The 24784-nt window shown below is 37.1% G+C and overlaps 3 protein-coding genes across 7 annotated transcripts; 2 read left to right on the top strand and 1 right to left on the bottom strand.

Annotated features, from left to right (window-relative positions):
- Nucleotides 1-344: 344 nt before the first annotated feature.
- On the bottom strand, nucleotides 345-3210 carry LOC105178015 (Zinc-binding alcohol dehydrogenase family protein). The gene is made up of 10 exons (XM_011101355.3): nucleotides 2977-3210; nucleotides 2717-2853; nucleotides 2559-2605; nucleotides 2003-2325; nucleotides 1841-1923; nucleotides 1679-1754; nucleotides 1357-1421; nucleotides 1162-1257; nucleotides 861-1025; nucleotides 345-578 (listed from the first exon to the last, which is right to left on the bottom strand). Exons 1-10 carry the CDS (start codon nucleotides 3017-3019, stop codon nucleotides 462-464), a joined length of 1152 nt encoding a protein of 383 aa, XP_011099657.1. The 5' UTR covers nucleotides 3020-3210; the 3' UTR covers nucleotides 345-461.
- A 4071-nt stretch (nucleotides 3211-7281) lies between these two features.
- On the top strand, nucleotides 7282-17857 carry LOC105178026 (Ubiquitin-like superfamily protein). Of its 2 annotated transcripts, none has more exons than XM_011101373.3 (18): nucleotides 7282-7467; nucleotides 8700-8832; nucleotides 9320-9437; nucleotides 10069-10167; nucleotides 10275-10393; nucleotides 10496-10564; nucleotides 11397-11558; nucleotides 11637-11706; nucleotides 11793-11938; nucleotides 13120-13284; nucleotides 13363-13434; nucleotides 13875-13998; nucleotides 14088-14393; nucleotides 14473-14585; nucleotides 14662-14856; nucleotides 15689-16303; nucleotides 16984-17142; nucleotides 17233-17857. In XM_011101373.3, the coding sequence occupies exons 2-18, from the start codon at nucleotides 8704-8706 to the stop codon at nucleotides 17293-17295; spliced, it is 2724 nt and encodes a 907-aa protein (XP_011099675.1). In that variant the 5' UTR covers nucleotides 7282-7467; nucleotides 8700-8703; the 3' UTR covers nucleotides 17296-17857. The 2 variants fall into 2 exon arrangements, with proteins under 2 accessions (XP_011099675.1, XP_011099667.1); XM_011101365.3 differs by having other exon boundaries at nucleotides 7283-7467; nucleotides 14464-14585.
- A 1081-nt stretch (nucleotides 17858-18938) lies between these two features.
- Nucleotides 18939-21651, top strand: LOC105178042 (uncharacterized). 4 transcript variants are annotated; one of them, XR_002288094.2, is made up of 3 exons: nucleotides 18939-19409; nucleotides 21083-21261; nucleotides 21354-21651. XR_002288094.2 is itself a non-coding variant. In XM_020698136.2 (2 exons), exon 1 carries the CDS (start codon nucleotides 19042-19044, stop codon nucleotides 19381-19383), a length of 342 nt encoding a protein of 113 aa, XP_020553795.1. In that variant the 5' UTR covers nucleotides 18939-19041; the 3' UTR covers nucleotides 19384-19409; nucleotides 21116-21651. The 4 variants fall into 4 exon arrangements, 3 of the variants coding, with proteins under 3 accessions (XP_020553795.1, XP_011099695.1, XP_011099687.1); XM_020698136.2 differs by having other exon boundaries at nucleotides 21116-21651; XM_011101393.3 differs by lacking the exons at nucleotides 21083-21261; nucleotides 21354-21651 and adding an exon at nucleotides 19815-20070.
- The last annotated feature ends 3133 nt before the right edge of the window (nucleotides 21652-24784 follow it).

Here is a 24784-nt window from a genome sequence, read left to right as displayed (position 1 = left end):
AGACCACCACCACTAACTATGATCATGTCGCATCCACCATTGTATTATGTATACCCCTACTTTCTAAATTATGGTATACCCCTACAGTTACATAATTTAATTTAGAACAGAACACGTGTTTTGATATTAATATATATATATATATATAATTGTAATAAATGATCTAATACTGCGATAATTATTCAGTTTTGAAAATTATATACACAATCTCCCCCTTAAATCGACTGGTCCCGAGAAATTTGTAATGATAAATATGATTTATCAGTATAATTTTCTAAAATTATGGGTTTTTTTTCTTTTCTCGTAATATGTCTGAATTTCAAGAAATGTTAGTGTAATACGGCTTCAGAAATTCAGAATATTATTTCAACGGGGAATAATCGTCCAGAAGGAGAAACAAAGAACAATGTTTACGGCAAGCGACAAATACAAAAAGGATAAATCTGATGCGTAAAGAACAATCATTTATCCATCCAAATCACACATCTGAGGCTCTTCCCTTCGAGTAGTAAATCAATAGCTTTGTTGATGTCGTCAAGACTAACCTCATGGGTCACAAACTTGTCAAGTTCCAGCTCCTGCACACACACAAAATGTTACTCTGTAACAGAGTAAATTATAGTGCACTTGAGGAACTCCTGAATGAACTAACAGAAATCTTTTACCCAAATCAATCGTGTGTAGTAGGTGCGGAACACTTGCCATGTGATTGGTCATTTTTCTTGAATTGTACATTAATCATAAGACAAGTGTATTACTTTTACTATAATTAGTTCAGGTCTGGCCAAACTCAATTCAAATTAGAATTTCCTCTAAGATATTAATCCAACACAGAGGCAGAAAATCTAGGAAACTATGACCTGGTCGATGTAGCGTTTAATGAGGATTGGTATGTCGGATTTCGGTTTGAGTCCTCCAAACAATGATCCTAATAGAGCTTTTCCGGTGTGAAGGACCTCAAAGGAGCTTAAGGTCAACTGAGCTCCAGGCTTGTCCACCCCAAGAACCACCGTCTTTCCCCATCCCTAGAATACAACGGCATGCAGAGATCAAGAACAACTTACTACAAGAGTTGCTGGTTTGAATAGCCACAAACATAGTTAAATTTTCCGAGTGAAGTTTACAGCATAGGAACAATGAAACATAGTCGAGAGTAGAAACCTTGCGGCAGCAGGCATATGCTTCCTCAACCAAGGATGCCTTTCCAACGCACTCAAAGCAATAGTCTGCTCCTCCACCGGTCATCTCATTAATGATCTGTAAATCCAAGCAGGAACAAGAATTGGTAAAACTTGAACTAAGCATATTAAAGTGGAAGAACTTATCTAGCTCGATGCAGGTCTTCTGGTTATCGACCTCGCTTAAACGTCTTTCACCACAACTCCTCGTGTCAACAAAATCAGTTACTCCAAATCTTTTACCTATGTAGTCGAAAAAGATGAATCAATACATTCATTCATTACATTATGTAGGTTAAAGCAAGCAATCGTTCTGACTACTTGCAGTTAGTCTAATCAATGACCACAGACCTCTTTGTGAATAAAAGGAAGAGAACAAGTACTAATCTGTGTTCCTTTAAGACATCCAATGACCATTCATGCATCATCTGTCATGCACTACAATGACAAGAATTCTGTACTACTTTCTAAATTCTAACGAAGAACAAGAACGAACTGACCTATTTCATATTTTTCAGGGTTCACATCAATGCCAATGATTTTCGTAGCGCCACACAATCTTGCCCCCTCTGCAACCTTCATAGAAAATCCAGTTTGCTGTTATAGCATATCGCATCCAGGAAAACAAAAAAATAGCATGAAAGAGTAGGATATGCTCTTACAGCTAATCCTATTGATCCAAGACCAAATATAGCAACTGTAGACCCTGCTTCAACATTTGCAGACCTCCAAGCAGCTCCTACACCTGAACATTATGCATTATATCAGATACGTCCACTTAGTATTTTGGGGAAGTTCATGAAGCATCAAAGAATCGTACATACCTGTTGACACTCCACAACTTAGGAGGCAAGCTCTGCTTGGAGGGATCACGGGGTCAATTTTAGTTACATTAGCCGTATGCACAACCGTGTACTCTGTGAAACTAGAGACAAAGAGGAAATGGTACAAAGTCTCCCCCTTGAGGTCTGTAAACCTGCTCGATCCATCATGCATCCAAGGAGAGACCTTGAATGGGAATGTCGAACAGAGGTTGCTCTTATTGGATGTGCAATCTCTACATTCTGCACAGTCTGGTAAAAATATCGGAACGACCGTATCGCCTTCGACAAACGCGGTGACACCATCGCCGACGCTCTCAACAACACTTTCAGTGTAGGAACATCAAACGGTTAGAATGCGAAATTCTTGGATATTGCTTGTACTTTTTTTTATGATTAAAAAGACAGGAGAAGAGCAACCAGCATACCGCGTAACTAGAACAATCTTTTACCACTATGAGACACAAAAATCATAAAGATTGCTTTCTTTGATCTCTACCAAACAAACATCTTATTTCCAAATGGTAAGAACATTATGAGCGGGTTATGTGAATATTACCCGACAGATTCATGGCCCAGAATTCTTGGAAAACATGCCGGCGGATCCTTCAAAAGGGGAAGACAATTTAAAGATATAACAATGACAGAAGGGCATAAACTTCCAAGAAACAGGTAGATTACACACACTCAACTCCAGGGAAAATTATGTCTACATACTTTCAGTTTCAAGAAAGTGATGTCGCTGTGGCAGAGAGAACTGCAAATGATCTTGATACGGACTTCGCCAGCTTTTGGAGGGGCCACGATCACTTCCTCTATCACCAGCGGCTCCCCTGCTTTCCTAGCAATTGCCGCTGCACAGCACCACCACCGTTGACCAACTTTTTCACACACAACACACACTCACAAACATACTGTACATATGTATACACATATACACGCACAGAGTATGTTCAGATTTTGGTGTGAATTATTACCTCGGCATCTGATGGGCTTGCCCGAAGTTGTGCTGTTGTCCATTTTCAAGGCGCGAAATGGTTGGGAAGTCTTCCGAGTAGCGGGAGTGATGAGCAGTCTGAAATTGCTAGTTCTTGGACTGAGAAGGATGGTTGGTGAGATGAGAATAGATGATACTCTCTTGCTGAGCTTTGTCGTGAATGCAGTGTTTAATTTCTTTTTACATTATTTTTTTTGTGGTGGTGTTTTCATCATCTATTCACCGCAGGAGCATTAATGTAGATTTATATTTATACATGTGGAGGATAGGATCTGTATTATTGCACGTGTACCAAACTAATAAGTACAGTAAAACCTCTATAAATTATTAATTTTGGAACTATGAAATATTATCAGTTTAGATAAATTAATATTTTATTAATTAAAATAGAGACTTTTTAAATTCAACAAATTTAGTATATATGCATTGAAAATAAATGAATTCATATATATTTTATTGATTATATTCATGCATCAACCAATTCTTTGTAACTAATTAAATATATTCATGTATAATATCAATTCATTGTATACAATTAAAATAATATTCATGGACTCATGTATCAATTCATTGGAATTACTTAAATATACATGTTTCATTAATTCGTCGCACTTAAATAACTATTATAGTCAATTAAATATATTCATGCATGATGAATGGAACATATACTATATAAATCTCAATATAGAAATAAAATAATTTATGACACCCAACAATGTCTTCTCATCTAAAAGGCATGACAAAATTATCCATGAATGATCAAATGCGTAAAGCATTACAGATTTCATATTTAATATTTATAATTATAATATTTATCAATATTAATTTAGAGTTTTAATGAGACCTAATATTTATAAAAGGATCTCCAGAAAAATTATTATCTTATTATCTTATCAAATTTGATGATTTTTTACAAAGACCTAAGTCGGGACCGAAAAATTTTATTATCTTAAAAAATTTATTAATTTATAAAGTATTAATTTATAGACGTTTTAGTAGTCCCATTGCCTACTCTTTCCCCATCCCTAAACTGCTCGCATTGTCTAGATTTATTTTTGGTCTCGGCGATCGGTGTTTGCCCAGAGGGGAGAGGGGCAGGACAACACCATTCTCCTCTGCGGCTGCAATGTCTAGTAATTACAAGAAATAATAAAAATTTAAACTAAATAATAAATTTTATTGAAACACATATATTTAAACTAAATAGTTATTCAAATTAATTATAAACTATGATTAATTAATACTTATAAATATTTAATTTGAAAAATGAATTTATTATATATATTGGTTTTTACATTTAAATTATAATTTAATATTTCAACTTAAAAGTACAAAATATTATTTATATTTTTTTTAGAATTTTGATATCAAAATAATATTCAACTAATATTTTTGGGCACAAGTCGTTACACATGATTGTACACGTATATAAATTGTTGAAAATTCAACAACTCACATGCCATGTAGGCAGTTTTCAAAGTTTCATCGGAATATTCCTTACAAAATCTTAAATCGGACTAAATTCATTAAATTATAAAATATAAAGGACTAAAAAAAAGTGGACATCGTTACCAAACTAAAATTAATATTAAACATATTTGACAGACTAAAAAAAATAATTTTTCTGTTTGATTTGGAAATAAACGCCATCATTAAAAGACAATAATAACGTTGAAGACTATTGGTTGTTGTGTCATTTTTGTATCATTCGAATTGCCCAGTTGGTGGGTCTGGGTTCCCCCATTGGCAACCTTTTATTAAGTCTTCATGTCCAAACAAACCTTTTAATAAGTCCTCATGTCCAAACAGATGGGGTAGTTGTGACTTAGGAAATAATCTTTTATATTATATTTTAATTGAGAATGGTAAGTGTAATTAATTAACATGTGATTGGAACTATGAAAGAAGCCAAAGTTATCGCAATCAGGTTAATGTAGCAGTCCCTTGCAATATTTCCCAACTTGTTACGGTCTAATGTTTTTCTTCCTTGATGATTATCTCATATGGTAAATCAGTTCATCCTCCTTCCACCGTTATAAATCAACCTAGAGCACGAAGATGGAAAATAAAATGCAGGATGTTCTTGCGCATTACCTGAGGCGAAAGAAAAAAATGTCAATTTTAAAATACACACAAAAATAAGAATAAAATACGCACCGAAACGGATGCATAATTTTATTTTCTGATAGATGTAGGGAAAATTGAAGGAGAAGAGACATGGGAGAGGGAGAGTCATCGGAAAGGAAGAGTGAACAAGCTTCAATACTCAATGGTTTGGGTCGAAGCTGGTTTGAGCTTCTTGAAGGTCAGGTCGAACTCGTGGCCAATCACCCAAAATATGGCCAATCGCCCGAGTTCTTCACGGGTATGGTTTTCCCCCACTGTTTATATCTTGGATTATGGAATGCGTTTGCAATTCATCATTTTCAGTGGCTTTAAATGACTCCCTTCATGGGTTTTTTCCGGGGAGGAAAGGCCTAAGGCAAGGAGACCCGATGTCGTCGGCCCTTTTCCTCCTTAGCATGAAACATTTCTCCCGACTGGTCAAGAAGAAAACATCTATTTCGGACTTCAACTTTCACCCCAAATGCGAGAAGTTGAAAAGCACTCATCTCCTCTTTGCCGATGATCTCATGCTTTTCTCCCGTGGCGACATTCCATCTATTCACGTCTTGATGGAATGCTCCAAGAGTTTAAGGACGCATCCGACCTCACAGTTAATACCTCTAAGTTAAGCATATTCACAGCGGGCATTCAAAATGAGGAGCTTGACGGGATTCTCGCTCATACGGAGTTTGCGAGAGGTGAGATGCCGGTCAGATACCTTGACATTCCACTAGCGGCACAGCGGCTTTTGGTCACCAACTACTCACCGCTTGTGGATCAAATTGCCAACTGCATTTCGAAGTGGACGGGCAAATCCTTATCTTATGCAGGCCGACTGGAACTTATCCGCTTAGTTATTCAGGGGGTGGAGTGCTTTTGGCTCTGAGTCTTCCCACTTCCAGCGGCGGTCATCGAGAAAATCCACCGACTATGCAGGAATTTTCTATGGAACTCTAGGAAGGCACCGGTAGCTTGGGAGGAAATCTGTCATCCCAAGGAAGAAGGTGGACTCGGCATTCGGCACATACAGTCTTGGAACGTGGCCCTCCTTGCCCGTGTATTATGGAACATTCACCGTAAGGCAGACACGTTGTGTGTGCAGTGGGTCAACGGTGTCTACCTTAGAGGTGCATCAATCTGGGACTGGCAACCGAAGAAGGGGGATTCTCCACTCCTTCAACGGCTTGCCGAAATTCGCAACAGGGTGGTCACTGATTTTGGTTCTCCGGAGGCAGCGATCGAACAGATGACAAGATGGTCTACCCCAAAGGGTCTCCAAACGTCGAAAGCTTATGAGTACTTCAAACCGAAACTTGCGAGGCAGCATTGGAAAGCGGCTATATGGAAGGTTTTTACCCCACCGAAGTACTCATTTATCTTGTCGCTTGGCTTGCGCGGTAGACTAAATACAAGGGACAGACTTGGATTCCTCAAAGAGGAGGATTTATGCTCACTATGTATCAACACTAAGGAATCGGCCAAGCACATTTTCTTTGAGTGCCCGTTCAGCAACTTCGTTTGGTCACGCATCCGACACTAGCTTGGCATTAACCGGTCTATGTCAACCCTTCAAAGTGCGGTCAAGTGGCTCAAGAAGGAGAAAACAGGTTCCTCCATGCAGAACAAAGCGCGACATCTCGCTTTGGCATGCACGGTCTACACACTTTGGAGGCATCACAACGAAGTTATCTTTGAGGGCTTAACGCCCTGTCCCGAGGGGCTTATTATTTTAGTCAAGGTTACATTGTATAGGGTCCTTTGGACGCTTTTCTCACACGGTTTGATTGTTTCTTAACTTGAGCGTGGGCTTTTGTACTCTCCGGGTATGCCCGGAGTACACTGCAAATATTCTTGGATGAATGAAACTTACATTTCACCCAAAAAAAAAAAAAATAGTGGGCTGATCCAAAAGGAAGTAAACCAAAAATTAAAAATAATTATGTGGTGTATCCAACTAATAAATGTATGTAAATGTGTTATTAAAAAATATATTATAATAATTGTTAATTAATTATATGCATTTGATAATAATAATTAATTTTATTGACGATTATAACTAATTTATTTAGAACATCACATTGCGTTTTCATCCGTTCACAAACTAAAATCGTCACACGCGTTGTAGCGACTCCGGATATAAATAACAGTACTGCAAACAATTTAAAAAAACAATGATGAGTCTTTGCAAGTGAACTCTAGACGCTTCTGGAACAAATACCAATTTTTCATGTTGTGATGACGTTTAAGCCCTCGCAGTTTACATTTTTGTTCTTCGCTCAAAATTGTTTCTTTGACTCCAAGATTCCGCGATTCGAACTGCTTATCGCTCGCAATTTTTCTCTGATTTTCTTCCCGTAACTCCAAGGTTTGATTCAATCGCTCCGTATGCGTGTCTGTCTTCTTTTTAGTTTCTTTTTTTTTTCTTCGTTTTGTGATTTGTTATTGCAAACCCTAGGCGCAGCTTTGTTGGTTGCAAATGGAATCTGATGATTTATTGTATCTGTATTTATTTTCTTTGTGTTGCCAATGGGAAAAAAGCGTTATTGCTGTAAAATTCCTGATTGTTGGTTGCGCTGTATGCTAATGCGTGTTGTTGCTTGAATTTCTGAATGCCATTTTTTGAACTATTAGTTTCCTTTCGCATTTGGTTTTTGAGTCTGAAGTGTTCGGTTGTTGTTGCGCAATGATTTGTGGAATTTAATGTTTGTCGAATGCTGTGAATGATGTGAACTTCTTAGCAAGTTTAGATTTTTCTTTCTTTATTTTTTTCTGTAGCTTATTTGTTAATGGGATTTGACTTGTGCGCATTGTTATGCATGAATAGTAACAAAAAGGAAGAAGATGACTGTCCAAGCAAATGGGTTCACATTAACAATTGACATGTCTACCAAAGATACTCGGGCTTCCAGTTTTCCCGTCTAATCTGGTCTGAAATTTGATCTTGATTGAGATTTTGAGCTAAAGAAGAGTCCTTAAACAACCCATTCTGTATAGTCTCTCACTCTCTCTGGAATATCAAAGGTGGTATCATATAACTTAAACCAGTCATCTATATGAAAATGAAACTGGACCAGCTTATACTTAACAGAAAGAATATTTGGCGACATTGTTTGGCTTTTAGGCATCCCATATTGGTTGTTTTTCTCTATACACCTTTAATGTTGCTTAGTAGTGAATGCATTTGTGGAGCCCTTGGTTATCAGTTGTTCGCGTGTTGTGCAGTTCTTCAGGTTTAGGTTTTGGTAGTTCTTGTTTGGAAGTACCATTCTGCATTTCATTTACTTGTGCAGAATTTTCTCCATTTATCTCATATGGATGGGATAAGATCCAGCCCCAAATTAAGCCCAAAGGTCTAACTCTGGCGTTGTTTTCTGATGTTGCTGAGTAACCCATTTGTAACAGAGATATGTTTCATGTTGTATACTGCAGATGCCTTAACGATGGAAAAATAGAATTCATATATTGCTAGCAAAGCTGACATGTGTAATGGATCCTTGATTCATGGGTTCTTTTATTTTTATCACGATGATGGGTGTCATGTTAAAATTATACATGCGGATATTTGTGATGCTTATTACACCTGTCTCAACTTTGAAGGTACATGGCGGAGTCGCAGCTCCATGATGGTTCAAGTACAAGTGATGTTTCTGGGGGGTGCTCTGACTCAAATCTTCAGCTCAATATCAAGACCCTGGATTCCCGGATTTACAGCTTTAATGTGGATAAGAATGTAATTTCTTATTTAATCTTGTGACTAGCATGTTGATAGTTTTGAAGGCAATGGCCATCCTTTTATTAGTTTATTGTGTATCTGCCAGGTTGTCTTGTTGCTTCCAGGTTCTTTATGAGTCACTCCTAAAGGAAAAGAGAAAATATATCAAAGAGAGCATAGGAGATGTTTACCGTAGGCCTTCTAGAATCTTACGTGATCCCTTTCTAGATGCTCGAGATTCTTGCTTGATACTTGCCCAATTCCTTCATCTGTAGTCGGAATATAAATTTGCAGTGCATAATAAAATATAATAAGTTTTCTGTTTATAATGATTATTTGTTATTTTCTATCCATTGTTTTATTGAAAAGTGTGTTCCGGAATCCGGAGCATGATCCCTTAATTGAAGGAACAACTTGAATCTTCTTTTGGATGACTACTATATTACTTGTATCTCTTATGCTGATTGCACCGTTGTTGTCTAACATGTTGTTGATACCATTTCAGATGGTTGTATCAGCATTCAAGGAGAAAATAGCCAGTCAAAGTGGTGTGCCTGTTGGGCAGCAGCGTCTAATTTTTCGGGGCAAGGTCTTGAAAGATGATCATCTTCTTTCTGAATATAGTATCCTACCACCGATTTTTTCTCTACTCATATTAGTTTTTCTCCCATTTTGTACCGAGTGTTGTATAAGTTACTGTTATAAAAATATGAACTTGTATGAGTTTATTCTGCTTGCATCATTCTTCGATGAGAAGAGGTGAGTATGCCTCCGCTTATCTGTATGCATATTCATACATATGATATGTTTGATAATATATAATATACACACATACGTATATGTGTGCGCGTGCGCGGGTGCTTGCTTGTTATTTATTTTTATGCAGTCTATGTTTTGGTGCTTGTGCATGTACTCTTGGCTGCTTAGCAATTCAATCAATTAAAAGAGATTCTATGGGAGATGGAGTAAGGTGATTTATATATTGAGAATAATCATATATGACTTTTGAGAAACTCAAAATAAACTGATATATATTTTCAGTTTATCATGGATGTCAGTTATTACCATTATTATGAACTTGTTAAACTTATATATTACCTGTAATTTTTTTTTGTTCTGTACTTATCTCGGGCAATTATGACATTGTTTTGTTTAGGTACCTTCACACTGTATATGTGTGTGTGTGTGAGTGTGTGTATTGGTATATCATGCATATTGCACCATCTTTATGGTGTCTACTTAACAATACGACAGATGTTGAAAATGGGGATACTTTGCATTTAGTTGAAAGGCAGCCACAGCCATCTCCTGGTTCCAGCTCTCGGGAGGCAACCTCTAGTAGTGGTGGTAGAGGTCATAAGACGAGTTGCATTTTGATTGCAAGTTTTACTTGAGATGTAAACGTTCTGGTACAATATTCTTCCCAATTTTCATTATCACTTCCTTATTTTGGGTTACAGGACAAGATCCTAATGCTGGTGTATCACGTAATCGTATTGGACCAATTGCCCACAGTATAGTATTGGGGACATTAAATGTTGGAGATCCAGGGGAAGCTGTTGTTCCAGATTTAAGTCGGGTGTGTTTGTATTGTTATGCTAGAGTTGCCATGTACATTTAATAATGGAGCTATGTGAAATTATATATTCTATGGCAATCATTAGATATGTATGCTTTTTAGGTCATTGGGGCAGTATTGAACACTATCGGAATTGGTACACAGACAGGAGGCATGCAAACTGGCGTTCCGGTAGTACTTCTTTTATTTTAATTTTCTCCTCCTGTTATTGCGCTTTAAACAATTTGTTTCGGAGTGTATATCGATTAACTACTTAAGATGCCTGTGTGTTGGGTTATGTGCAAAGTTACGTGTATATTTTCTATGTGTGTCAGACTATGTTGTTATTCACGCAGTATGGATTTTATCCTAGGGAAAGCACATTTCTCCTTGTCGAAGAACTGGTATCATTACCATGATATAGTAATTTTGATGGTGTCCTTTGTCATTTAGCCTTCCAGCTAAGATCATTATTGGCATCTGTTGAAGATTTCACGTTCGTCAATTTGCTAATCAAGCGTGTGGTGGCTATTTCATAGGAAATCAATCCTTTAGTGATTTTAATTGACTGTTTACAACTCAATGCTCTGAGCTTGTCTACTCCAAAATCTGATGCCGAAGTATTATATTTGTTAGCACTTTTAGATAATAACAAAAACAATTATTTTCAGTTAATGTCACTGACCTCTGAGTGTGGCTACTTGTTTGACTTGCGTCTAAGTTGTAACACATTTTGTCACTTTTGCTTGCTGTAGTTCTAGTGTAGATATGCATGTATATATAATTGCTCAGCATTCTGTTGTTGAAGTGAATAATGTGAATAATGAAGAAGAAAAGAGCAATCTAATAAATTTGCGGATGGATCTTTGTGTATTCATATGATAATGGAGTTGCTGTTGAATTTATTATTTGTTGATGCTGTCCCATAAATTTAGGCCCCTCTTTCCAATATTGTCTCTGCTTTTCATTATTCCAGATTCTTGTTAGTTAATGGGTTTATTGATAGTCATTTTCTCGTATTCAGACTTCTAATGCAAATGAAACAGAAGCATCACAGTCTAATTCTGCCAGTCAAAGTCAGAATGGAAATCAGTCTGTCCCTTGGCAAGCCTTTCATGGGCAAGCTGCATCCCAGGCTATGCAAACCCCACTAGGAGCAGCAATTGCTGTTCCATCACTGAACATGGTAGAAGAATATCAAATTTTGCTTTAAGTAAGATTTGCTTATGTTCTACCTAATCTGACAATTTTTCCCCATGGTCAGCCAATTCCTGATTCACTGAGCACACTAATTGAGTTCATGAACCGAATGGAACTGGCATTCTCACAAAATGGTAACAACATAAGCATTCTTGAGTTTGGTTTTGTGCTCAGGAAGTGCCTTGTATGAGGATTCCTAAATTCCTGTCTTCAAATCCAGGTAATCAACCAAATCAATCACCGGTGGCTAGTGATACTCTTGAACTGCCTTCAAATTCTCGTGGTTTACGAACGGTGGACGCTTTGAGCATTGTTTTACAACGTGCACAACGTCTCCTTAGTGATCATGCTGTTCCAGCATTATCTGTAAGTACCATCCTTATGAGATTATTATCTCTGTCTTACAATTTTGTACTGCCAACCTTTGTTGTTTATTTTACTGTGGCATGTGGGCCAGCATATGTGTATTTTTCTTCTGAATTAGTGACTTCATTGTGCTCTTGATTTAAGCCATGCTTCCCTCTCTTGAAGGTCATGTTCCTATGCTCCTGATGGAACTGTGGGAACCAATTGTTCGAATAATTCTAAAATCTTCCCTTTTGCCCTTCCTGGAGACCTCACTTAACTGTCAGAACAGAAGGGAAAAGGAAAACTAAATAGTTATTGTTGTTCATTTACTGTACTTTACTTGATCATTAGTGCTCCTCTCACCTTTTGAACTCTGAATGTCAACTATTTCTTTGTCTTCCATTTGACATATGGTGCTTGTTATATTATATGATATATGAAAAGTGTTGGTAGATTTACATATTCAGAAGTAAACCTTCAACTATGAGTTCTTTGTATTATGTTATTATCTTACTCACATGGATAAAGATATATACTTTTGGGTTAAAGGAGTGAGTGTAAAGTGGAAACTTTTGTTCTAATAAGAAAAAAGGTGCTGCTAGTTGCACCTGGAAAGTTGAATGATTTTGCGCTGTTTATCTTATCAGATGTCAAGTGAACAAACTAGTTCCGTTAAAAAAAAGTGAGCAAACTAATTATTTTCAGCTGATCTGTATGGAATAGTCAAGTGATTGTGAGCTCATGAAATGAAACTGGAGTACATTGGATCATCAGAAAAGAAAATGAAGTAAAATGTCATAAAGTAGGGTGCTCTAAGTCGTGTAAAAATGATTATAGTCAAGCTTGAGAATGATCGCAATTTTTTAAGTTTGGTAAATTTGTTGTTGCATTCTTTAGGCAAATAAAAGGAGGAGATGAAAAAGAATGGGTTGCGGGTGGCTGGTGGAGAAGCTTCTTTAGGCAAATAAAAGGAGGAGATGAAAAAGGATGGGTTGGGGGTGGCTGGTGGGGAAGCTTGTCTTGCCCATATGTGATCTTACTGTTAATACATCTTCAAAAACTTTATTTCCATCATTATTTGTTACCGAATGCAGCATCTGATTGATAGATTTATGTTCACATGGTTTGGCTACTAACTTCAACTTTTAGTATTTTGTTCTTGGTTCTGATTCTATTTATAACCTGCTGTGACTTTGTAGCACACTGCAGGCAGATTAAATCATGAGGGGGGATCTAATGATCCTGTGGTAAGGGGGCAAGTACAGACAGAATCTACTCAATTAGGCATGGCGATGCAACACTTAGGTGCACTTCTTCTAGAACTGGGGAGGACCATTTTAACACTTCGCATGGGACAATCTCCAGTATGTCCTTCTCCTTGACCTTATCAGCTTGCCCTTTTGTGAATGTAAGCCATTAACAATCTTCGGATGTTTATGCAGGCTGAATCTTTTGTGAATGCTGGACCTGCTGTTTATATATCCCCATCAGGACCTAATCCGATTATGGTTCAGGTTTCTAATTCAACCCCTGATTATTACTGTGAAGCTTATGTTTATCTATTAAAAATTCCTTAATATATCCTGAACATGCACGCACGCTTCCTTTTGTTCTGCGTTGTGCTAAAATGTTATGGTTTCCAGGAAAATCTGGTGCATCTTAAAACTGTTAATTGAACTGATTGAATTAAGTGAATTGTTTTTAAGCTTTCATGTGCCGATTTTATGTTTTTAATTTCTTTGGATGGAATTAATTGAAGCTTGCTCCGAGATGTTATTTTGGACAATAATAACTTAACCTGCCTAGATTTTCTTTGAAGGTTTGCACTTATCGTGTATAGATCCTCTGAACATTTGTGTCCTTCAGGAATATCTTCTTGATGCGTCTCAATTTAGTGATATACATTTTTCTCTCTTTAATTTTGCTATTTATGATTCTCATGCACGATTTGCAGCCATTTCCTCTCCAAACCAGCTCTCTTTTTGGTGCTTCATCGGGTGTCTCACCAAGTCCTATGGCTATGGGCCCAGTTGGTGTTGCTAGTATTCCAAGGAATGTAAATATTCATATTCATACTGGTATGTGGTATTTAAGAAATACAAATCTAATATATTTCTCTGAGTATGCATTTTTCTCAATGTCTTAATGGAATTCAACTTTGAACCAGGAGCATCACTGGCACCTATGGTTTCTCAATTGGGTAACCGGGCACCTAATGGAGAAGGAACGCAAGAAGAACGTGCTAATGTATCTGAGTCTAGTGATTTCGGTCAAGCACGGGGGTCTTCAGGAGTAGGTGTCACTGCTAATGTTGTTTCGCAACCTGCGATGGTTTCAATCTCTGGTGCTTTGGCACCTGGTACTGGTGTTCAACAGACACCTGATTCAAATTCTATTTCCTCTGTGGTTGCTGAAATCAACGCTCAAATGAGAAGTCTGTTATCTAACATGCAGAACGATCAGGCACCTTCAGGCATGCACACCAAAATCTGCTTTGTTATGTACAGGGTATTATATGCTAACGTACTTCTGTATTTGTGAAGGCCAAACAGAGGATTCAGCCAATCAAGACCAACCTGTTGGTTCTGGAGAAAATACAAGCAGACAGAGGACTGCTGAGGCCAGCCATACTTCACCTCATGTCAGCATGATGGATGATCAGAAGGTTAAAAATGGGAGCCATTGAATTTGATTGCTTGTGGTCCAAATCACATTTGTACTCACTAGATGTAAACTGTCAGGCACAAACTGCATGCAACCAACCTGATATTAAAGGGAAGGGAGCTGGTGTGGGTTCAGTTAGTGAACCTTCTATAAGTTCTGAAGGAGGCTCTGATAAAAGGCCAACGGCATCTGATCGGGGTGATGATAATGATAATGCTGATAGTCCTTCGGGCATCCCTCTTGGATTGGGGCTAGGAGGCCTTCAGCCTAAGGTAAGAAATTGCTTTGTTTTGCTTTCTTGAAGTGGTCTTTTTCGGTCACACGGATTTCAGGTGCATTTCCATTCTTCGTAGTTAAGTTCTAAAATAAGAATTTTCGCATTTATTAATTGGTTTAGAAATGTGGATAAGTTTTTGTGAATTCTTTTTGATCGGCATGCTTAATTAATATCTATAATCTTTTTCGGGTTGGTTATGTCCTCTTTCTGATTCAATTGGTTCTTTTATTAATTCTTTATGAAATTGATTCTAAGTCGAGAGGAAAGTGGCAACATGTTTCTTTTACGAGTAACAATGCCTTCGAGCTCTGATAGAAATAAATATGACAGTTTGTTATCATCGAATATTCTCACTCTGTGAAAAGTTATGATATTCAGTAAGGTCCATCCCTTCAAAAATATAATTGGTAGTATATTCTGCCCTTTCCGTAGGAAAAATACCCTATCTGTAGAAAGTGAAACCAATAGCAGGACTACATATTTCTAGTTATCCTTAGGCAGCCAAGGCAAAATCTATTTTTTTGCCCAAGGAAAATGAGAAGGTCACAGGGGAAAGAAAATAAAAAAGAGTAAGCTGCAAAAGTCAACTGAACTTTATGCAATTGTCAGCCTCCCTATTTTGAATGGTGTGCTTGAGCACCGATCACGGAATGTGAATTGGGTGATTTAGGTTAATTCTGCACCAGTTTATTATAGTTTTTCAATGTTTCCCATTACTGTGTTGTTATATGATGAGACCATTTGTTGCATTATCTACTCTTTGTATCTTCCTTGCCTGTTTCTCTTTAATGGGTACTTAACAGCGCTTGTGGATAAATGTGTGGTAGAGGCGAGGTAGGCAGCAGAAAGCACAAACCAAGGACACTGATAATTCAAGTGCTAGTAGTCAGAACCAGCAATCTAGGGCAGTCGGACAGCATGTTCTGCAATCTCTTGCATCACTCCCAACTAGGGGAAATAGGAATCCTTTGCCCTCAAGGCAATCATCAGACATTGCTAGGGGAGGAGGAGGACAAAGTGTGCCAACAGCAAGCCAAAATGCTGATGGCCAAGGTGATGTAGCAGATGCAATGTCTCAAATTTTGCACAGTCCTGCCCTAGATGGTTTATTGTCTGGAGTTTCCCAGCAAACTGGTGTTGGTACCCCAGATATGCTGAGAAACATGTTGCAACAATTTACTCAAAATCCCACAATGAGGAATACAGTGAATCAGATTGCTCAGCAGATTGACAGCCACGACCTTGGAAGCATGTTTTCGGGTCTGGATAGAGGCCCAGGAGGTGGCATTGATCTATCAAGGATGATGCAACAAATGATGCCTATCGTTTCTCAAGCTCTGGCAGGTGTTTCCCCTGGGTCTCAGCTAGCTCCTCCCTCAGGACCTCTGCTTCCTGATAGTAGGTCAAGAAGAGAAAGAGCAGCTGTTAATGATGACGCTGAGGTTCGTATTGAGCAGTTTTTGTTTTTGTTATTTATGATGTGAGCACCTGCTACCCATGCTTGTGAGGCCTGTGCTTATAAACTTGACTGTCGCGCAGGATGCCAGTGCCCTAAAAATGTATGATTTGTTTAACTTCGATCATGAATGATGACTTTTTCAATTGTCGTTTAAGTTCTCATCTCAGCAGCAATAATAGGGATAAGTTCATGCAAGAAAGAACCTGTTCTTCCTTTAGTATAGTTTGATCCCTGAGTTCTTTCTTATAGGAGGACATGGTCTGAAACTTGAGAACATTGATTATTCTAAACTGGAACTTGTAGGACGGCTTAATTTTAATTTGTCAAAGCCTTGTATCTGGAACTCTATGTGTGCTTTGTGAACTAATATAGCCTTGAAAAGTCAAAATAGGCTGTTATTTTTCTTTGAATTTCGTAGAATTTCAGTTCTGTTGATTCTGTTCTCTAAGTTTGTCAATTGATTCTTGTTATATTACTCGTTCGCTCCATAGATCTGCAAAGTATTAGTTTGTCCTAAGTAGGTGCTGATTGCTGTTGTTTTTCACGTTTCTAACTTGGCAAAACAAAATTTTATTCTCCTCTTACGTAGAAAATCTAACTTCACTTTTATGTTCAAAGTTATTTGTTTAATAAGGCAAACTTTTTATGATTTCTCTGTTGCAGGAGATGGGTCTTGGACGAGTAGTTCAGAGGCTTGGGAGCCCAAGTTCATCTGAGGAGATTTTTCATTCTCTAGTTGACAGGGCACTGAACCTCTCTGGTGGTGGTAGTGCAGGAGAAAGTGTTGTAAATGAACTATGCAGTCATGGTGAGCTTGCACAGGTATCAACTCCTTCACAATTTTTTGGTTCATGACTTTTGCGAAACCATGAATGTAGTTTTACTAGTGATTTTCATCTTGGTGATTCACAGGAATTCATGGAAATGCTCGATCATGATATTCTCCAGAGACTTCATGATGAAATGGGATCATAGAACGGTTCTCTGAGTTTGCTTGGCCTCGAGATGTTTCGGTTTTACTTAAAGCGGTCTGGTAGTTGGTAATTACAACCCTCTGCCAGTATCATCCTTGCCGTCATTACTGTTTCCACCTCACAGGACATGTAGAAAATGTTAAACTTTAGCTATTTGTTATCCTGATTAAGTGCCTGATGATAGTGACAGGGTACTTTCACTTTATACACGGTTATACGCCCAACATTTTCTAGCGCGGGCATCTAAGTTCTTGCTGAATATCTGGGCATTAGTCTACTTTTCCAATTTGTATCTTCAGGTTTTAAGTAATTAACTTGCTGTCAATATGGAACTAGTGAGTCTCATGAGAGCCATTATTAGGGTCACAGGATCTATGGTGTTCTCAACTTGTGAGATGCTATTGCTTGAGTTATGAGTTGAGGCAGCGACATCGAGTCTGCATTTGCCAGTTTCATATTCAGGATGTTTCTTTTCACTGTATTTTGTGCAAATGACGAATTTGTTCACGGGCTACTGTATTCTATGATTCTATGCAACTTGCGTTATCATTTTTTCTTGCTCAGTGCGAGTGATTAGCCTTACTTATGGGATTCATGACATGCTGTATGCTGTGTTGGCGGAAGTTTTTCGTTATAGGATTCATCAGTGTAATTAGATGTACCTTATATATTATGTAAATTCTTTACCTTAAACGATACCTGATGCTTGTTGGCCCAACCATCCACACATCATATTTGTGAGATTTCGATTCACATCATTTCCTTATTTTCTCGGCAACAATATGATGCAAAAGCCGAAATGGAAACAGAGAAAGAAAGCATTAGGTCATTTTTATTTTTATTTTCTGTCTGAAAGATAATTAAAAGTATCTTATTTATTTCTTATAGAACACATTACTATATATATATAATTCCGGAAAAAGAAGAAACACACACTTGATTGTTTTTCCCTGTCTCTTTTTAACTGCTGCCGTAGTTCTTTTTGGAGCGTAATTGGTAGTTTGTAACTTGGAACTATACATAGTGTTTGAATTTGTTTTCGGAATATTTTGTTGTATTTTATAGAGATAAAGAGAGAAAAGCAAGGATGAATAAGTATGTGTTAGAGATAGTATGTATGTTTTGATTTGTTTTTGGAGATAATTTAAAATATGTATTGTATGTTTAATTTAAAACAGTTAAAAATACCTAGATAAGATGTTTTTATATAATGATAAACATTGGTTATGTTTTGACTTATTTTGGAGATAACTTGAAAATAAAAACAAATATAGTGGTGTTTTTGCAATTTGCAACTTAAATAGTAAAAATAGCACTTTGCACCTTGCAATTGTGTATCACTTGGCAGCTTGTAGTTGTACTCTCTGCTTGTGAATTTTGACATTTTTCTTAAAAAAATTTATTTTCTGCAATATTATGATTTTCTGGTATAATTGCATTCTTACAAATAATTATCAGCACTCACAAAGCAGTTTATCCGAATTATTGGATTAGGAGATACAAAAGAATGATACTGAGGTTATATAAAAAATTCAAAGGGCACAAGAAGAATAAACTTATCGAGTCGGATTTGAAAGGTGCAAATTGCTATTTTAATAGTTTTATGTTGTGAAGTGCAAAAATACTATAATTCAGGGTGCAAAACGACAATTGGCCCCCTGTGAAATGCGGTTGTCAAAGTTGCTGTAGCGCTTAAGAGAATACGAAAACGAGCAAGCCATCAGCAATTCATAGTCTCAGCACAGACATGGCATCGGCGGCGCCGTCCTCCTCCACCGCAGGCGGGGTGCGAAACCCTAGAGGTCACCCCAAATCTCTCGGTTTGGTCGCAAACGCGTTAAAAAGAAAACATAGCTTCGTACAGTTCTTCGCGATGACGGGGATACTACTGCTGAGCTGCCGATCTCTGGGCCAGAAGTATCGCATTCACGACCTCGTCGAGGACACCGCTGCACTGAAAGAAGAGCAGGATAGCCTCACTTCTCGCATGAATCGCATCAAGCAAGGTCTCCTAGACGAAGCCGCTCTCGAGCCGACTGGAGCTTTCGCCGCTAGGCTCCGCCTTCTCTTCGGAGACGAAAGCAATTGAGTGGATATTGGATGTTCTATTTTCAAGTGAGTAGCTTGATCATAAGGAGGTTTCTTTTGAGTTGTACTTTCGGCTTGGCGAATGCTTTAAAACTTGATCAAGGGAAGAATTAGGGTTTTAGGACGAATTCTGAATAATAGAATGCTAGTTGGAGAAATGTGTTAATTTCTCAAAGTGACTGAGATTTATCTGATGATTTCATGTTTTGTCATAATCTCAGATACTCTGTGGAAATGAGGTTACGGGGAATATGAAGCTGATGTGAATATGCATGTCAAATTGGTGAAATAAGGCATTTTTGAACTGCTATATTTGGTGCTTATTACATTTCGTGGTTTGTCATCTAGTATTCGTATGTAACATGAAATTAGGAGTTAATATGATACATTACATTTAACAACTAAAATGTGCAACAAGCGCTGTTCCTTTAGGTTGGAGGCAAACAGAAACCGTGATGGAAAGCAGAGCAAAATGGATTTTAAGAGCTCCCTTAGAATTACAAAATAGATAAATTCTATGCTGAAAAAGAAACTGAGTAGCAATTGGATGCCAAGATGATGAGTTTCTCAAGGCCAGCTTTTCGGTAGACTCTTATGTCATGGTAATTGGTTTAGCTCTAATTTACTCCCACTTTTCTGTATGTGAATTTGAGGATCACATCGAGGCTAGTTTCCAAAGTAGGCTGGCACTATATGTATGACATATCTCATGGATTAAATGAAGAAACTGACGTAATGCTTTGTTTTGGACCATCAGCTTCCAAAATGAAGTGATGATCATCAACTTGCTATTCAAGTAAAAGGATTTGCATTTTGAAGTTGAATATGAAAATTTCTCCTCTCTTCTTGAAGACAAGCTGATGTCGTGAAAGGGCAGTCACTGTTATATTCTTACATTTTTGGTTTAAAAATGCTCTTTCCTGGATGCATGGCATATATCTCGGGGTTGCTATGGCACTGAGCCTGGTTTTCTTTTCAGATTTGAGATGTTGAGGCAATGCTGCCCAGTATCCATCAGAAGGAGATCTCTTCCATTGTACCATACTTGTCCCTTGTGAACTCTATCTAGTTCCCAGCCGACATTTTTCACCATTTGATGTACCTGCTTTTTCTTCCCTTGGGTTATTCTTGACATTATGACCTTGCTCTAAAAGTCTGTAGACCTTTATCTTGGCTTCCGTATTGTTTTGAACTGCGAGTATGTTGTAGTTTTGATATGAAGTTGCAAGAACTTTGCAAGTCAAGAAGATACAACTGAGTAAATTTGCCCCCCTGAACAGGGTGAGAGCTCTAAAGCAAATAAACAGGGAATGCAATTGCATGATCATAAATGGAAAGGATGTCTACATATTAGTAAACTGCTGTTATTTGCTGACTTTTTGTCCGTATGTCATCAATACTCATGTTTGAATGACTGCTTAACAGCTTGAGGGTGACAAGTCTATTGGTTTCGAACCTAGATAATATAGGTACATTTAAAGATTAGGCCCAGGTATTTATGTCTTTGTGAGAGTTACTTTTGTTATGAGTGGGATACGAATAGCTTTATGTGATAGTTATTTGTTAGGTTGTAAACATTGGATTACTGCAGTTGCTTCCATCAGAAATAATGTTGCTCGGCCGAGAAAATGTAGCTGTTGTATCCTAGATATGTATATATGCATATAAATACACTTACGTATGTGTATGATTTAAATCAGATAGAGAACACTGATGCAGACAGAAAAATGCAGTGTGAAAGCAGCTGAAAATATGGTGCTCTGTTTCTCTATCACTACTCATCATCAGTAGCGAGAAAGCTCTGGAAGTGTAATCCAAATTCAACGCTTTTGGTGAAAGTTTCTGCCTCAAAAGGATCTTTAATCAATGCTTCTTAAAGGTAATCGTAGTATAAATCTAGATGCTTCCACATCAAGAATTCCTAGCCCGTGTTTACAAAATGATGATGACCTAGTTCAAATTTTCGATTAGGTCCTGCTGGTTGGAACAATTACATTATGCAAGATATGATTAGATGGGATATGATAACGCATGATAAGTAATTCCATGACATGTTAACCGATGTTTGATTGAACATATTGACCAGCGCAATATCTCATTTGTCTAATGTTTTGGTTCAAATGTATCGCAATCTCACTTGCATATACTAGTGAGACTGAAATCCACCCTCGGTCATTAGCCTGTATGGAAAATTGAGTTCATTGACAGGCAATGGTAAATTGTATTTGAAGGGCCTCGATGTGAGTCGCAATGCCCAGTGATTGCCATTTATTTGGGTCCTACTAATAATCAATCCCAAAACATGCGCTAGTCTATTCTTGTTGGCTTTAATAACAACTTCCGTGTTGAACTGTCTCCAAATACTATTCGGATTGCCAGCTCCATCGAAGCTGAAAATTGAAAACGCACCGTGGACATGATTGCGGGAGTTTAGGCGGGAATTAATGTGCCTGAATCTGAAGAATTAACCTTTACAGTAGCTTCTTTTTGTAAAATGTGTAAGAATTACAATTAAACAGAAGAGGAGGAGAAGAAGTTAAAATGTAGAGGTGGGGCTGACAAAGTCGTACTGTTTATTAAACGTATTTAAAAGTAGGAAGAGCAATGAGATTGAGGGAGGGCACATGCATTGGAATGATGTTGGAAAATAGAATAGAATTGGGTGGTGGAGAGGAGAAGACAAACACTTTAACATATCCATATCCATCCAATTTCATTGCCTAATCTACACGTTTTCCCCATTTCAAGTGTTGTTATTACATGCCCCACTCCACTACTGCTCCAACCCAAATCTATTTACTATTCTCAATGTCGTCTGCTTTGGGGCCATTTTTCGATGTTCATCGTAAGGATCTTCCTCGGCGCTTCTTACTATTGACGTAAAACTTGTTTGTGTGTGTGTTAAATTATATTTTTTGTGAAGTCAAAAAAAATTGGATCAATGGTTGTCTCTACCCTTGATTTGAATTCATGATGAATAAATCCTTTATCATATAATTTAGGTTAGGGATACACTGGATATGACTCGATTGTAGCCCTCCGACTTTTAATTCAAAAGCTCAATTTGTGAATAAAATATATAACATACCTAGCAACAGAGGGCTGGAATATTTATAGGTTCGGTTCATATGAACTAATCACATCGAAATGACGTGAACAATCGTATATCGTCAATTTATAGTACATTGAATGCGAGCAAAAAGAAAAAAAAAAAGAAAAATACAAATCCTTAAAGTGCAAGGTCATTTCTGAATTTAATTGAGGTGTGTTGAGTAATTTTACAAGTGAGTGGGACGGGCACATCATCTACATTGCAATTTAATTATATAATAATTGCAAGTTAAACATAATGATTAAAATGGTTAGATCTGTGTCAAAGCCCTCCTCCAATTTTATGGATTGGGGCTCATCACATTGTTTTTTTGACTTATATGAAGCAATCTAAAATATTTAAAAATACAAAACAGAAGACCTAAATTATTCTCTCCTGCTTTTTATACATCTTTGAGGTATTTTATGTTTAAAAAATGTCTATTTTTCATATTCATTTTTTACTATTGCCCCTTGGCAACTTTTAATTCGAGATCTGAACCAATTGAATAACGAGTATAATATTATTAGTATATGATTAGCATACAATTAAAAAAAATACCAATCACATAACAAACACATCATATTTACTATATAATTCGTTGGAATCTTGATTTTCTAAAAAGTTTCCCAATTGGAATGAGGTGTTTCTTGGATCTACAAATCTTACACCTTCATCCATTGACCTTAATCTTACCACAGATATATAACTACTACTAATAGCCTTTTGAAAGGTCAAAACTATGAATGCATGCAGCCATAAAGACACCTCCCAGCAGAAAAAGAAAAGCTACAATCACCCACTTCTCTGCAATAAATACTCATCAACTAGTGCAATTAATTATGCACTTACAAACAAATTATAAGGACTCTTCTCCTCAGTAATTTATTGTGGTAGTGAGTCAGACCTCCCTTTCCATTTTCCATCCCAAGATCCAAAACCCAAATAACCCCTTTCATGTGCACACGTGAATCGAATTACAGGCCCAATACTTTTAGTCTGCGGTACAAAGTCAGATCTAATTACACAAACATTTCATATCTTTTATAAAATTACAAGTAAATAGAGACACATTTGCATTTACAAGAGTCGTATTTATAATTTTACACTGGATAAGAAATACTAATTGTATAATTAGACCTAATTTTGAGAGTGCAAATTTGATTTTCCCTTTAATTTAATGTCCTATAGTATTATTCCCAACCTGAACACCACATGCAAAGATAATGTTTTCTTTTTCTGAGTCAAATTATTTGGATCCAAAAATAGCTTACTCTCATAAGGCTGTACTTAGTATAATGTGACATGCCAGTTTAAAATTAAGAATTAGAATTGTTATTCAGACAAGTCAACTGGATTTTATCAATATTATTGCATATATGCATGTGATTGAGGTCCGCCCTTGTACGAATGGAAGGGAAGAATTTTAGTTCGGATCTGATTTGGTTAAATTTGAATCAATTATGACTTATCGTGTAATTTGTGTACAGTTTAGAGAAAGTGACCAATTACATAGCAAGTGTATCTTGATTTTGTCTGACCGAACTTGATCCAAATAAAAAATTTCCATGAATGGAATTATCAAAAATCATTTTAGAAATAATTACAGGCTTTGAAAAAAATTACATACTTTTATCTTAAATTGTGTGAATGGAAACTTGATGTCTTATATGATTGGAATACGATTGATTCACAGTGAGTTACTCTTATAAATGAATAAATCAGCTTTTTCCTACACATTGAATTTTCTTATAATCTGCTCAGTGTTATTAATTGTAATTTTTTTGAATGAGTGAATTAGATTGCGATCCGAGACCACATTAATTTTCAATTAAAAGTGGGTCTTAAAATATTATTTTTGTATTTGACCTCAAAATTAATAATAGGAAAAACATATTGTGGGTGGGGTGGGGGGGGGGGGGAAGGGGTAGGGTAAGGCGGTGGAAGTACTTAAGAAAGCACATGCAGAGTCCGTGGGTGACGCCAACACATCCACTCTAATTTCTTCACTAATACTAATACTAATACTAATAATAATTAATAAAAACAAACTGAAATCCAAATATTCCTACAATTCCAAACAAACGTAGAAAACAAACAAGGCATGTGGGAGACCATTGGCCCCAATCTCCTACATACGGCCCCACCACCGACACCCCCCACCTCTTTTCTTTTCCCTTTTTTCCTTTTTGTTCTTGGACACATCCTCCTCATCCTAGCTAAAAACCCAACCACTGTAATATCAATTTTGAGAATAATTACACTCCTCTGTCCTAATATTTGATGTAATTAAATATAATTTTTTTACAAT

This window comes from Sesamum indicum, linkage group LG2, assembly GCF_026168435.1.
Source record: "Sesamum indicum cultivar Baizhima isolate 11 linkage group LG2, ASM2616843v1, whole genome shotgun sequence".
Lineage (NCBI taxonomy): Eukaryota > Viridiplantae > Streptophyta > Magnoliopsida > Lamiales > Pedaliaceae > Sesamum > Sesamum indicum.
The sequence above is the reverse complement of the archived record's forward strand: the minus strand, read 5'-3'. Positions and strand labels throughout refer to the sequence as shown.

Coding starts and splice junctions, on each gene's coding strand:
- LOC105178042 (XM_020698136.2), top strand. CDS start 19,042: ATGGCATCGGCGGCGCCGTCCTCCTCCACCGCAGGCGGGGTGCGAAAC.
- LOC105178026 (XM_011101365.3), top strand. CDS start 8,704: ATGGCGGAGTCGCAGCTCCATGATGGTTCAAGTACAAGTGATGTTTCT. Junction 13,285..13,362: donor TTCGCATGGGACAATCTCCA/GTATGTCCTTCT, acceptor ATGTTTATGCAG/GCTGAATCTTTTGTGAATGC. Junction 13,435..13,874: donor CTAATCCGATTATGGTTCAG/GTTTCTAATTCA, acceptor CACGATTTGCAG/CCATTTCCTCTCCAAACCAG.
- LOC105178015 (XM_011101355.3), bottom strand. CDS start 3,019: ATGGACAACAGCACAACTTCGGGCAAGCCCATCAGATGCCGAG. Junction 2,326..2,558: donor CTGGGCCATGAATCTGTCGG/GTAATATTCACA, acceptor CTACACTGAAAG/TGTTGTTGAGAGCGTCGGCG. Junction 579..860: donor TTAAACGCTACATCGACCAG/GTCATAGTTTCC, acceptor GTGTGTGTGCAG/GAGCTGGAACTTGACAAGTT.